This window comes from Anabrus simplex, chromosome 1 (genome assembly GCF_040414725.1).
Source record: "Anabrus simplex isolate iqAnaSimp1 chromosome 1, ASM4041472v1, whole genome shotgun sequence".
NCBI classification, from domain to species: Eukaryota; Metazoa; Arthropoda; class Insecta; order Orthoptera; family Tettigoniidae; genus Anabrus; species Anabrus simplex.
In genome coordinates, this window is record NC_090265.1 from 1047035989 (window position 1) to 1047051402 (window position 15414).

Here is a 15414-nt window from a genome sequence, read left to right on the forward strand (position 1 = left end):
GTTGTAATACGGAAGCATTATGTACGTGAAACTATATTCTATTGTAGATCACTAAGCCGGTCAGGAATATCCTGCTACCGCATGTGACAGTAGACGGTACAACCTGCGACTGTCTGGTCGAGGGTCAGGTGGCCATTACCAAATCTGACAACCAGGAGGGGGGCCAACGGCTACGGGCGGAGAAGTTCCCCTTTTGGAGGCCAGATGAAGCCTTTGTGCAGGAAATGGCACATAAATTCATCAGAAGTTGGCAGTCAATGGCTACGAAGGTGGAAGAAGGAACCTTGAAAACACCTCAACGGCGGAGTAGGCAGAGGAACTGCGAACCACAAATTGCCACCTTGCAGATAGGGACTGGACCCCAAAGGCTAAGGGAAGATACCCTGACAGAAAACGGACTGGCATGACAGCTAACAGAGCAGCCCCCTCATCATGCTAGCTTCCGTAGGCTAATAACCCACGTGGAGCAAAATTAACTATTCAGAGAAACATGAGAGTAGCCGGACGGATAACAAGGGAACAACCTGGCACGAAATGGTATATGAGAATTGGTATTTGGAATGTGACCTCTCTGTCAGGGAAGGAGGTAGAAATAGTCGAAGAAATGGAAAAGTACAAGCTTGCCATACTTGGAGTCAGTGAAACCAAGAGAAAAGGTAATGGCCAAATAAATCTGGATAAGGGATATGTAATGAGATACTCAGGAGTCAGCAGGAATGAACGGGCAAAAGAAGGTGTGGCCATCATTATGTCCGAAGCAGTGGAAAACAAAGCGACAGGATGGGAACCTATTAACTCCAGACTTATCACAGTGGATGTGGAACTAGAAGAAAGTATTACGCTAGTGCAGATCTATGCCCCCACTGAAGATATGCAAGAAGTAGACAAGGAGCAATGTTATGTTCAAATGCAAAAAGCTACAGACAAAGCCAGGGAAAGAAGTAGACATGTTATTGTGATGGGGGACCGGAATGCTAGGATCGGAAATAGGTTACGTCGAGGACATGGATGTAAGGGCCAACATGGAGCAGAACGAACCATCAATACCAATGGTGAAAGAATGCTGGAATTCTGTATTGATAACGAGCTAAGGATTGGAAACACCTTCTTCCCCCATAAAAGTATCCATTAAGTAACTTTTGAGGCAGTAGGCCGAGGAGCAAAGAGTTGCATTGACTACTTTTGTTACACTAAGAACATGACTTACGCAGCACTAGATGTAAGGGTCTTCCGCAGTGCAGAATTGAGTACAGAACATCGGCTTCTGGTTATGAAAACAAGATTCAAGGCTACACCCACACCCTCTTATCTTCGATTTGAGAAAATAAGAATTTCTGCATTTAGAGAGGAAGAGGTAAGGCAGAATTATGTTCAGAAGTTGGGGGAAATACTTTAGCAAACAGAAAGAGAAGAACCTGAGAGAGGTTGGAACTTAGAAGAGAGATGGAGTGAATTTAAGACTAATATTATCAAAGTAGCAGAAGAGGTCTGTGGGAAAACTATAGTAAACGCATGAAGGAAACGAACAAAGTGGTGGACTGAGGAAGTCCAGGAAGTTGTAAGGAGGAAAAAGGTAGCCTGGAAGGAGTACATGAGAACAAGAAGGGTAGAGGACTGGAGGAACTATGTTGAAGCACGTAATGAAGCTAAGCGGCAAAAGAAAGGAACTGGCAGGAATTTGGTGAGGAAATGGAATCAGAAATAATCAGACAAAGTTTTGGAAGATACTAAGATCCCTCCAAGGCAAAACTGGAAAGAGAATCAGGAACATTAAAGACAGGAACCAGAAGATCCAAATGAGGCCATGGGACATTTTGATACATGGAACACGTACTATGAGGATGTGTTCTGCGCAGACCAGAATTTACAAGACAACACCGGTAACGGGGCAGAAGAAGAACTAGAAGAAGGGGAGACAATTATGCAGAGTGAAGTAAGAGAGGCTATCACTGAAATGAAGGTGGGTAAGGCAGCTGTTTGGGATGAAATTTCACCAGAATTGATGAAGTATGGAGGAGAGGCTGTGGTGAAATGGATGACAAGGATACGCCAACAGCATGGAGCATTCAGAAGATTCCAAAGGATTGGGAGACGAACATTATTGTCCCTATCCATAAGAAGGGCAGCACTCTGGACTGTGCAAACTATCGAGCAATTTGTCTTTCCAGTGTGGCCGGAAAGATATACTCTCGCATATTGGAGAGGAGGCTGAGACAAGAAGTAGAGGAAAAGTTGGAAGAACAGTGTGCTTTCAGGCCAAGTCGACAAACACATGACCATATATACACACTAAGAACTGTTATAGAGAAACGACTTAGTCGAGGGAAGGATGTTCTAGCTGCATTTGTCGACCTAAAGGCCGCATTTGACTCTGTCCTCAGGGAACAGCTTTGGGTAGCACTTGAAGAGGAAAAGGTAACCAAGACTCTCTTATGCCGCATGAGGAGCATGTACAATAGAGTCCAAGGAGTGGTGAGAATAGCTGGTGAATGCTCTAGGGAATTCGAAATGGTGAAGGCAGTAAAGCAGGGTGACAGCTCGAGTCCTCTTCTCTTTGTGATCTTCATGAACCAAGTCATTAAGCAGTGTAAAAGAAGAACTAAAAGAATTAAGGTTGGCAACTGGAACACGAGACCAATATATGTCTAATCCCTGATCTATGCAGACGACATTCCGATTTTGGCTGGGAAAGAGGAGGATCTCCACAAAGCTCTTACTGAATGGGCTTACGCCTTCTAGGACCATGGGATGAAAGTGAATGCAAGCAAAACCAAGGTCATGCAGTTCACCAAAGGAGAAAAAGTACAGCTTCAAATCAAGTGGAACAATGAGGATATTGAGCAAGTAGAACAAATTGAGTATCTGGGCACCATTTTCAGAGAGGACGGAAAATTAGAGGCAGAAATAAACAACAGAATTAGAAAAGCTAATCAAGATTAGTATGGTATAAACAACACAATCATAGGGAAGAAAGAAATGATTAGAAACATAAAAATGTGGGTATATCATGCTGTGTACCTGCCAACCCTCCTGTGTGGTACAGAGAGTTGGACAGTGCATAAAAACTGGAGAGCTGTCTGGTTGCCGCTGAGATTAGATATTTACGGAAAGTTGCTGGGAAAACTCGAAGAGACCATATTAGAAACACCACAGTAAGAGATGAGCTTCAGCAGGAGCCAATAATGGATGTCATTGAGAGGAGAAGATTGCACTGGATTGGTCACCTAGAAAGAATGGAAGATGAAAGGAAAGCGAAGCAGGTGTGGCGAGCCAGACGAAAAGGAAGAAGAACAAGAGGGAGGCCACGGATTGAATGGGAGGAGTACTGATCAGAAGGCGAGGGAAGAACCTGGGTGAGGTTCAGAGAATGGCGCACGACAGAAGAAACTTTAGTAAATGGCTGAAATGTCCCGACGTCTAACAGCACAAAGGGGAAGAAGAGGAAGAAGAAGAAGATCACTAAAGGAGAAGAAAATGTTTGTAATTCTGAATGTTTACAATGAGCAAACATGGGCACAGCGGAGAAAGGGACAGACAATGCCCAAACGTCTGTTACGCAGGTCGCTGTGGTGTCTCGTCTAGTATTGTGTGAATAGCGGCCAAATGCAATGGCACGTCAACTGGACGTTCACTCCAAATATGAGGTGCGTGCGACAATCCGATTCCTATGAGCCAAAAAGAAGAATTGCACATACATTCATCGTGAAATTAGTGCTGTGTATGGGGAGCGGGCCATTTCCCGGCAAGGTATCGTAAAGTGGTGTCAGCAATTCGAAGCCGGACGCACGTATATCACAGACAACCATCGCAAAGGCAGGCCCGCAACGTCCAGGACCTGTGCAAAGGTTAACAGTGCGAATGCGATCATTAGACAGAATCGGCGCATTATACGGAGAGAAATCGCGATGCGGCTGAACATCCAAATCAAAATCTCTTTATTTGCAAATGAGGTGTCTACCTCGGGGGGCAAATGGTACACTAAAATACATTATTGTCAAGCACTAAATATTAAATTAACAAGAGAAGAAAATTTTCCTATAATACAATATTATACAATTTACACTAACAATGTTTTCTATTAAACACACAGCTCATCCTTAATAAATTTATATTGTTTACAAAATTCTACTTATAATATCTCCTGTACTACTTACAAATATAGTCAACTGATATACAGTATGTTGAATTACTTCAAATGGTACTATACAACTGGTATAAGATTAATATTTACATTGCATTTATTTATTTACTATTATTTTTTTTTTTACCCTTTCTGGATCCTAAGTAGCATAATGACCTGCTGCGTCTTAACCAGAGCCCCTTTTGCCACCACTTTTCAGAGTTCCTGAAGGGCCTTCACAGCTACCGTAGCGGTCCCAGGGCCCTCGAAGTCCCCACTGTACTTTACCCCTACAGGCAGTCCCCTACTTTGGCTGTCCAAACTCCTTAGACCAGGGGATGGAATTAATTTATTCACACACATATTTTATTTACAATAACTTGCACTGGTCGAATGCCCTCTAACACTTCATTTATTTTCTCTGTTGCTGTTTATTCTCTTCTTGAATATCTGTACAGATTTTGGAAAAGGATCAAACACTACCCCTGGTAAACTGTTCCACTCCTTCACACCCTTCCCAATGAATGAAAATCGCTTCTGCTAAAATTCCTTCTAATTTTATATTTGTGGTCAGTCCTGCCGATATAATTATTTTCCAACTGAAGCCTCTCACGGATATCTCCCCATGCTTCTTCTCCTGCATAGGCTCTATATAATCCTAAGTCTAGTTTTCTCCCTTCTCTTACTTTAAGTTTCCCACCCAAGTTCCTTTAACATTTCTGATACACTACTCTTTCTCCTGAAATCCCCTGTTACAAATCTTGCTGCTTTCCTCTGCACACTATCTATTTCTTTTATTAGGTATTCTTGGTGAGGATCCCAAACACTGTTTGCATATTCCAATAATGGACGAACAATACTCAAGTAACTTTTTCCTTTTAATTCTTTGTTGCATCCTTTAAGTAGCCTCATTATGACATGTAACGATCTGTATGCTTTCCCAACAATGTCATCAATATGACCCTTCCAGTGCAAATTACTTTCAAATCTCACACCTAAGTATTTGCACTTGCCATCTTTTGGGATAACTACCTCATCCAAAGTATATTCAAATTCAGTTTTAAAGCTCCTGTTTGTAAAAGTTGTAACAGTTGCTTTGCCTCCATTAACCTTCATATTATTTTCTTCAACCCATTGTTGGATACATTCAAGGTCCCTTTGTAATTCTGAACAATCCTCAATGTTGTTTATTTCCCTATAAACGATTATGTCATCTGCATACAATCTTAATTTTGATGTTATATTGTTCCCTAAATCATTTGCGTATATTACGAAAAGTAACGGACCGATTATACTACCCTGTGCAATTCCCTTCCAAACTTTCTCTTCCTGAGATACATTATTTCCTACTTTGACTTTCTGAACCCTTGAATTTAGAAATGTTTTTATCCAACGTGTAACCCTTATGTCCAATCCTATTCCCTCCAATTTCTTTAATAATATTCCATGTTCAACTCCTTTGGAAAGATCTATGGCTATGCAATCTAACTGACCTCCTGAATCCAACTAATCTGATATGTCCTGCTGAAATCCCACCAGTTGTACCTCACAAGAAAATTTCTTTCTAAATCCATACTGGCTCCTCATGAACCAATTTTTATCATCACATATCCCTCTGATGTACTTCGATATTAAACTCTCCAGTATTTTACAAACTATACTGGTCAGGCTGATTGGTCTGTATTTCTCTGGTTTCCTTTTTATCACCCTTTCCTTTATAAATTGGTATTATTATAGATTCCTTCCATTCCTTTGGTATTACACTATTATTTATGACATAGTCAACGAGAAATTTTAAATAAGGCACTATGTACTACCCCATTGTCTTTAATACCTCCCCAGTAATTTGATCACTTCCTGCTGCTTTTCCTTGCTGAAGCAGTTGTATTTTTCTGAAAATGTCTTCGTTTGTGAATGAGAAGCTTCTCGTTTCCCCTCTGTCTCTCTCCCTCTCTATCTTCTGTTTCGGTTTCCAACTCTTGACAATCATCTACTGAATCTCTAAATTCCCTACTAAATAGGTTTGCTTTCTCAGTATCTGTTAAATAGTGTTCACCCCCTTCTCCCACCATTGTAGGAATTTGGATTCCTTTCCCTTTTTGATTCCTGATATATGAATACAGCTTTTCCCATTTCCCTTTGTGGTCATTACCCTCTTGAAGTATGCCATTCATATAATTCTCTTTTGCTTCCTTTTTCACTCTATTCAGTTCCCTCATTAGCTGTTTTCTAGTTTCTCTACTCTCCCTACCCTCTTTGATTTTCCTGTTTACTATTCTGCATTTTCTTTTTAATTTTCTTATTTCCCTTGTATAATAAACAGCGTCTGAGGTCATTTTACCCTTCTTAACAGGTACAAATCTCTTCTCTCCTTCCCATATAATTCCTTTAAATTTAGCCCAAAGTGTATCCACGTTACTCCCTTCACTTATCCAACAACTGAATTGTGATTTAAGGTAAGTCCCAAATTCATCAACTTTAGTTTTTCTGTACAATTTCTTGTCTTGTGTAACCCTCTTATTAAGCCTTTTTGGTACGAGTCCTACATCCACTATTACAGCCTTATGGTCTCCTATTCCTTCAATTACCTCAGTTTTATCAACTATTTCCCATGGTTTAACCAAGAATACATCTAGTAAGTTATTGAGACGAGTCGGTTCATGTACTACTTGCATAAATCCTCCCTCCCAAATTAACTTATTTGCCAGTTTCTGTTCATGGGCTTCACTTGCAGCTCCATTCCATTCAACTTCAGGCAAATTTAGATCTCCCCCAATTATTAGCATATCATTATTATTGTTTTTACGAGTATAATTATTATTTTCTCGAAGATTTACATGTCTCTTTCCTCTCTTCCAGGCCTGTATGTTCCTATAATTCCCACCTCCTTCATATTATCACAAACTAATTTTATCCCTAATATTTCATCCCTTTCATCGGTAAACCATTCATGTGAACAGTAAGTTTCCTTCACCAGAATAAACACCCCCCTCCCTTTTTATCTCCTCGGTCTCTACGATAGACTGTGTACCCTTCTGGAAATACTTCTCTGTCGTATGGCAGTGTGTTCGCCAATGTTCACGAGGATCTTGGATATCGTAAGCTGTGTCAAAGATGGGTCCCATATATTCTCACCGATGAGCACAAGGGACAATGTTTCCAATCCTCCGTGGCATTTTTGCAACGCTAAGCCGCAGATGGCAACGGGTTTCTGAGGCAAATCGTCACAGGCGACGAAACGTGGGTCCACCACTTCACTTTCGAAACGAAGCGAAGATCAATGGAATGGGTGCACCCCTCATCACCACAACGAAAGAAGGCCAAGGTTCAACCTTCAGCCAGTAAGGTTATGGCTACAGTGTTCTTTGACATGGAGGGTTTGCTGCACGTGGAATTAATGCCGAAAGGAACGACGATCAACGCGGCGTCGTATTGTCAAACGCTGCACCGGTTGCGTAAAGTGATTAAAGAGAAGCGCCGGGGGAAATTGAGTGCCGGTGTGATTTTGTTGCATGATAAGGCAACACCTCACAAGGCCCGCCAAACGAGAGAACTGCTGCAGCGTTTCAAGTGGGAGGTCTGGCAACATCCACCCTACAGTCCCGACCTAGCGCCATATGACTCATCTGTTTGGTAAGCTCAAAACGGAGCTCAGTGGTAGACGTTTCCAGACCGATGAGGAGGTGAAGGCCGCTGTCTTCGAGTGGTTGCAGAATGCTGGAGAAAATTTCTTCTAAGCATCCGGCATCGACAAGTTGGTTGTGCGTTCGCAGAAATGTTTGGAGTCTCTTGGAAACTATGTGGAAAAGTGACGTTACAGTGTATGTCGTTATAGTCTTGTTGCTGTTGTATAGGTGGTGTAATAAATGGCCATAACTGGGAAGTGCAACTTATTTTCTGATCCGCTCTCGTTCATAAACCTGTTTATTTCTACATTGGTTTACATCATTTTACAGCTTGAACATTCAGCTATTTTTCTACATAATCACCATTTCGGTCGATGCATTTTTGTAAATGATGTGACAGTTTTTGTACGCCCGTATCATACCAGCTCCCTGCCATGCTGTTCAGGAAGTAGTGAGCGGCGCTTCGGGAAACCTCAGGACCAAAGTGCAGAGATCGTCCAGGGTGATCCGCTGATCTTCATGCACGATTTGCTCAACCTTCGCGACTGTCTCGACGGAAACTGACAGTCTCCCGCTCCTTTGTTCGTTCGTCGTAAATTTCAGTTCACGACCGGCTGCAAACACTCTACACCACTTACGAACATTTTTGACATCCATGCACGACACACCATACACTTCCCTCAATTGGCGATGGATTTCAATCAGTTCAGCACCTTTCGCGTTCAAAAACCTAATAACTGCGCACAAATCGCGGTAACATCCAACGGGAGCTCTCATTCTCAACGGCTGCCAAGCTTCAGAGTGGCGTGCGCATGTGTATATGCAAGCGTGGGAAACACTCTTCACAATATTGTGACCAACAGCCACATGAACAGAGTTCAGTATTTATAAAAAAAAAATAGGAGACTTTATTTTTGGGATTACAATTGTTATTTACAGTTTTGAATGGAATTTGTTCTTGCTTCTACTGTTTTCCAAATTCGAGGCATTCGAGGGTCCCCTTTAAGTTATCCAATTGTGTTGGAGTTTTGCATGGAGAGTTTTTTGTAGATTGGGACAGGTTTATGGGGCAGGAGCAGCAAAATTTTAACTTTCAGAAAACTGCCTATTGCTAAGGGTGACCCTAACATGAATACTAGGTTATATGTCAAGGTCAGGCGAATAGAACAATTACTAGCAGCAGATTAAAATACACTTCTTTCGATCCTCTTTAGTTTACAACCATAATCACCCAATATGTTCTTTTAAATATACGGTATTCTTTTCCAACGACTATGTATATATGACTTTGACATTTGTTCCTTTCCTATACTTACACTTGAATGATAGTGAATGTATAGACATGTGAATACTGAACATAACCTCTCTGCTAGCAAACTCTGAATGGTTTTAGGACCATCTATTCTTGTGATAACTCCACATGGTACTGTATGTTATAAAATTTTCTCTGCACACATCTAGACAATTTAAATCAAGTTTTACCTTTACTAATGGAATGCAACTATATTCTACTGTAGTTCACTGAAGGAGAAGAAATGTTTGTGATTCTGAATGTTTATAATTAATATTTAGAGTTTTTCACAGAAAACTCGTCAAAGTCTTCCTTGCCCATGGATATGGAACCAATTCCAAAATACTGATACGTGTGAACTATAGAGCAGCTGGAACTGGATTGTATGAAGGTTCTATTAACCATTTAAGAACTGATGTTGGGAAAACCAGGTCTGTTTTGAAACAACAATTGGCTTTACGTCACACCGACACAGATAGGTATTAGAGCAATGATGGAATAGGAAAGGGCTAGGAGTGGGAAGGAAGAGCCGTGGCCTTAATTAAGGTATAGCCCCAGTTTGCCCGGTGTGAAAATGAGAAACCACGGAAAACCATCCTCAGGGCTGCCGACAGTGGGGTTTGAACTCAATAACTCCCAGAGGCAAGCTCACAGCTGCGCGCCCCTAACTGCTTGGCCAACTCGCCAGGTCAGAATGTTTTGAAACAGTAGGGTTTCACGTTGGAAGACATCAAGTACATCTGAGGTGAAGAACAGACAGTAAAACATGGGAAGGAAGGAAGGAAAGAAAGAAAGAAAGAAAGAAAGAAAGAAAAGTGGAAAACTCACCATCTGCTTTTTAGGAAGTTTCAGCGGAACAGAAAAATACTGAAAATTGATTTTTCCAAACAAATCTGCATTTAATTCATATATATAATGCAGAATTAAAACCATTCAGAACGGCCTCTTAGGGCTGACACTACCAGGAAAAGACAACAACATAAAAGCCTTCAAGGTCAAGAAAAGTACATTTTAAAAACCTTGAGATATAATCATCAAATCATCAAACAAAACTACGATGACGACAACAAAAGAAGTTATGAACATTACTCGAAGGAGTAACCTATGGATTTTGCATTTTATCATCTACTCCCTGGAGTACAAATAATAAGCCCCTAAAGGTCAAAGCAAAGTTTGATCTACACTTTAATTATGAACAAGTACAAGCCAGAAAAAACGACTGCAGCTTTTCTATTAAACTACTCTTGAAACCAGAAACTATATTGCCAAGCTGTCAATCGCTGTTTTTCAGATTTTTAAAAAAAATCATATAGGTAAACGAATGTTGTGATAGTGGTTAGGGCCCTTCAATCAATACACTGAAAAGTCTAATCCCGAGTTTCTCACCATTTGTGTCCATTAGTGATGTAGAATTTCGACACTTAAAAATATATTAAGTTAAAAGAAGGTATATAATGGTTCCACCTTTCAATACTATTAATATAAGAAATCTTAGTTTACATTCCTGTTTGTCCAGCCCTTGTCCCGTTTCCCTACGGGGTCGGGTATGAGGTGAGATGAATTTGTCGTGGCGTTTTTTTATGACCGGATGCCCTTCCTGACGTCAACCTCATCAGAGGAGTTAATGAGAGATGAAATGAATGACGTGATATATGATAGTAGGGAGAGGGTGAAACCCGGTGCCGGCACATAGCCTACTCCTGTCGAATAGCACCAAGGGGTCTGCTCAAGGCTTAACGTCCCCATCCGACGGACGAATCACCATCAACAGCGTCATATGCCCTCACTCCATATGAGCACTGCGGAGAGGTTTGGAATTTAATCCAGGCTTTTGGCACGCAATCTAGTGATTAGAAATTGTATACCACCACCTCCCTTACCCTGCCGGCCAACATTCTGATGGTGAAAATTTTTTCGACCAACGGGACTCGAACCGGCTAACCTCGGTGTTAGACCGTTTAGACTTCAGCGCCTTAACGATCATGGCCACCAGGCGGGCTAAATCTTAGTTTACATTCCTATTTAATTAAAATTGGTACCCCTTTCGACCCATATTCATGGTCATCATCAGCCAATTATAAGTTGAACCTTTGAAGCGCTGAGTTAACCGGGCGAGTTGGCCGTGCGGTTAGGAGTGCGCAGCTGTGAGCTCGCATCCGCGAGATAGTGGGTTCGAATCCCAATGTCGGCAGCCCTGGAGATGGTTTTCCGTGGTTTCCCATTTTCACACAAGGCAAATGCTGGGGCTGTACCTTAATTAAGGCCACAGCCGCTTCCTTCCCATTCCTAGGCCTTTCCCGTCCCATCGTCCACAGAAGACCTATCTGTGTCGATGCTACATAAAGCAAAATAGCTAAAAGTGCTTAGTTACGAGTTGACTGTTTGGTACCTCAGTGCTGAGTTTTCTCATTCGTTTGCAAAAAAAATTGTAGAAGCCTAAATTTTTAACTTATCAGTGGGGGAATTAGCTTAAAATGTTTATAAATATCGGTTCTTTATAAAGCTAATTGCAAATGGAAAATCCTACACTTATGTTCAATATTACTTTGAGAGAAAACAAAATTACACTTATGTGCCCAGGCATGCATTAACTTTGTACAAAGTAAAGAGCCCAAAATAATAATATTTCCTAAGATATGTAGGCAAGTAATATATGTAACTTCTTAGAAGTATATGTTGATATTTTAAAATACTTTCTAAACCTGGAATGTGGTGATAGTTAAATGTTTTCTACTGGTTGTTTGTGATACCGATTTGTTCAACTATCTGCACCAAATCCAATGGCACAAAAGTTTTTAAAAATCAACTATTTCGGTTTGTCATCAAAACAACTAGGCCCTCAGAGCCTGTCACAGTTACTTGAACGTCTTGTGAAGAGAAGTAATCCGTCCCGCCATGGAAATAGTGATAAAAATAGCTTTAGAAGAAGGCTCTGTTTCTCACATGCAATATTTTCGGCACTCTATCACTCTCACTTTCAAAATGGCTTAACAATTCATTAAAATCATCATCTCCATCATCACTTTCCGCTGTGGTTAATAACTGAAAGATTCTCTGATTCAAAATAACATCGCTGCAATAGCAAGTAGATTGTTGTTATGCCATATTAGTTTACATCACAGATGAACTCCACAGATGTCTACAAAAAGCTCTGTAAGTTACTTCCCGACTGATGAATTAGTACTACATAATGCCCAACAGATGGCAGAACGTGTCAGAGATCAAACTGGTGCTCGAAAGTGAACCGGGAAACTCATAAACATTAAAATTCTTGCGCACCGTCTATAGACAGGCATAGCAGTGCTGGACCGGCCACGTCAGCCCATCTATAGGCGGGCGTAGCACTCATTGGGTTAAAACAATGCATAGAAAAATGATAAGTCAAGTTCAGGCAAATAGAACGACTACTAGCAGCAGATTAGAAGACACTCCTTTCTTTCCTCTTCAGTTTAACACCATATTCACTCAATATCTTTTTTTAAAATATACAGTATTCTTTTCCAATGACTCTGTATATGACTTGATTTGACACTCATTTGTTTGCATTTTATTTGTCTATGCATTATTATAAAATAACTGGCTGATGATGACCATGAATACTGGTTGAAACAGATACCAATTTTAATTAAATGGGAATGTAAACTTACATTTCTTATATTAATAGTATTGAAAGGTGGAACCATTATATACCTTCTTTTAACTTAATATTGAACTCGCTTCAATTCAGAACAAAATGAAATTCTTATCTCTTAACTGAAAAATATTGTAATAAATTAAATGCTGTGATATATTCTTTTTACTCAGAGTACTTCGAAGGAAGATGATGTGAATTAATTGTTTGGATTTCTAGTTCAGGAATAAATGAATTTCACACATACAATTTGAAAAGGGAAAGTGTGTTATTTCCAGTATCAAATTTGTCGTATTCTCAACAGCGTGGATTAGCTTTGGTAAGGGCCAATGGCCCAGATCTCGGGCCCCTTCAAACAAGCATCAAGCATAAGCAGTAGTTCCGGTAATACCAGGTGACTAACGCATGCTAAACTGGCCACAAGTAGATTTGGAGGGTGTTTATATAATGAACATTACTCATTTGCATTTTACAATCGATACATATACACAGATTTGTTCAAACATTCTCTAGAGTAAAATTTTATAACAGGTAGAATATCACAAGTCGGTCATATAGGAATTATTAAGGTTTCCACCATCAGTAAGGTGCACGATTACTCTGTTCATGTTAAATAGCCTGAAAAATCATAATGAGTAAGAATACAGAGTTACTGATAAACAAAACATTCCACACACATTGAAGGCATCCGAAAGTGACATGCTCATGCACATACAACATTCAACTCCCCAACATGGCAGTGCAACACAAGGATGTCACATGCACTGGCTTTGAACAGAACATGCTACATGCCAAATACTACATGGAGAGTAGCACAACTGTAGCATGGCTATCTCTGAAAGTGTATCAGGTGGAGAGTATCTCCTAAGTTCATTGTATGTCAAGACTACTTGGCTACACTGCTACATTGGAGGGAAAGTACACAGAGAGTAACTGCTGATACTACCTTTGCCTTAGAGGATCTAGAGGGGTTTCTAGGGTGCCATGGTCGGCTCTGCCGGCAGTCGAGATGGATGCTGACTTGATATGGCCCTTAGCTGAACGAGTAGGCAGCCCGTCTCCTGCTCCCAGAGTGCTGAACACACAAGAAGGGGCCACATGCCAGCAAAGTGTGGAGGAATTCAGATCTAGCTACTTGTAAACTCCCCATTTAAGGTAGAAAGTAGACTAAGAGTTAATTGCTATAAGTTTAGTCAACGAATTAAATACTTTTAGGATAGCATTCCATACACAAATATGTTATTTATCTTAAAATAATATTTAATTTTTTTGAGCTTACACTTTGATTCTTATATTATACACTCCTATATTCATCCAAGTCAGTCTTCACATATATCCCAAAAAATTGTTGCATATTAAAGCCAAATAGTGCAAAAATCTGTATTAATCTAGTTTACAGATTTAATTACTTAATAAGAAAAGTCAAAATTAATTTTTAACATAAGAATATTTAGTTTCTATATTACGCACCACATACTGAACCAATATCTACATTGCACCATTTCATACCATAATGGCAACTTTATTTTTAAAGTAATATTACAATACTATATTTAGGTTGCAACCTAATGTAAATATATGCTGTTAATCTGTTTTTCACAGTTCCAATGAAAGCAGGTAAACGTAAGCCATTAAACCAGATGTAGTATGAATTGTCCTGAATTATGTAAAATCTTAATATACTGCTATACGTTCATATGACTGCCAGTCCTCTGAAAGCCCCTTTCGATATTCCCTGGAAGGAACGAGCGAGTGAGGCTGGGAAGCGCCTGGCCAGCCCGAGGGCATGTGATGGCCTCTCCTTGTATTGCGCTTATTGTCTGGTGTCCCCCGTGGACTTCGCAAAACTAAAATGTTCATATTCAGGCCACATCTCAAACATTTTAATTCTTCATGACACTTGGCACTTTATCACATGGGTGACGGGCCCCGAGAAATCTCGTAATACGCTCGCCAGCGGTAGGTGACGGGCCCCGAGAAATCTCGGTTTTATTCACGACATTGCTTTCGGTCTTCCTGTGACATCTCTTGACCATATCTTGAACTATTTCGGACGTGCACATCAAGTAGAATAAATCGTAGATGTATATCTGCCACTTTTCTTTTATTCACGGCCTCTTTTATTCTTTGATTTAGTTTCGAAACGTCGACTTTCTTTCTGCCGGTTCAGTCAATAAGATGGAGCACTCACGGAATACGATGTTAGCTGACGACGATATTTTAGAAGAATTATACGCCTATGATCGTTCAAATGGAAATAGTCTAATGAATTAGTGGAAACTGAATGTGAGAGTGATATGGAAGTGATATTCAAGCCTCTACAGGCCGTAAGTTACCTAGTGTACATATTTATTCAAGTGATTCTGACGACGACAACGATTTAAACATTAATGATGTGTTAGGAATTGACGCTGAAGATGGTTTTGTGAAGGCAGATCCACTACTACTAGGGGCATTGGAGAGTACCCATACCAACTTTAAAGATAAAATATTGACTGGTTTAATATTTATTTACATTTTTATAATCAAGTGCACCCTAATATGCTTAGTAGAAAAATGTCCGGTCCACAGGGTATGTGACAAGCTCAAGCATCCGGTCAGCAATGTGTTAAGATAGATTTTGGAAAGTATACTGTCATGTGTTTGTAGAACACAGAACAGAGTTGTCAGTCTTGTTACAATAAACTTGAAAACACGTGAACCGATTGAAGTAAAACCGAATGACAAATTATACACGCACTAACCA

The 15414-nt window shown here is 40.3% G+C and overlaps 1 protein-coding gene across 11 annotated transcripts in view; it reads right to left on the bottom strand.

Moving 5' to 3' along the window:
- LOC136857939 (serine/threonine-protein kinase MARK2) overlaps positions 1 to 15414 on the bottom strand; it is a 677731-nt gene that overhangs the window by 222850 nt on the left and 439467 nt on the right. For 10 of the 11 annotated variants that reach the window (XM_068225359.1, XM_068225358.1, XM_067137054.2 and 7 more), the window contains one exon: positions 13615 to 13743. The exons of the other annotated variant lie outside the window; for it this stretch is intronic. In XM_068225359.1, the coding sequence (XP_068081460.1) occupies positions 13615 to 13743 (129 nt within the window). The remainder of the gene's footprint in view (positions 1 to 13614; positions 13744 to 15414) is intronic. 11 annotated transcript variants of the gene reach the window in all.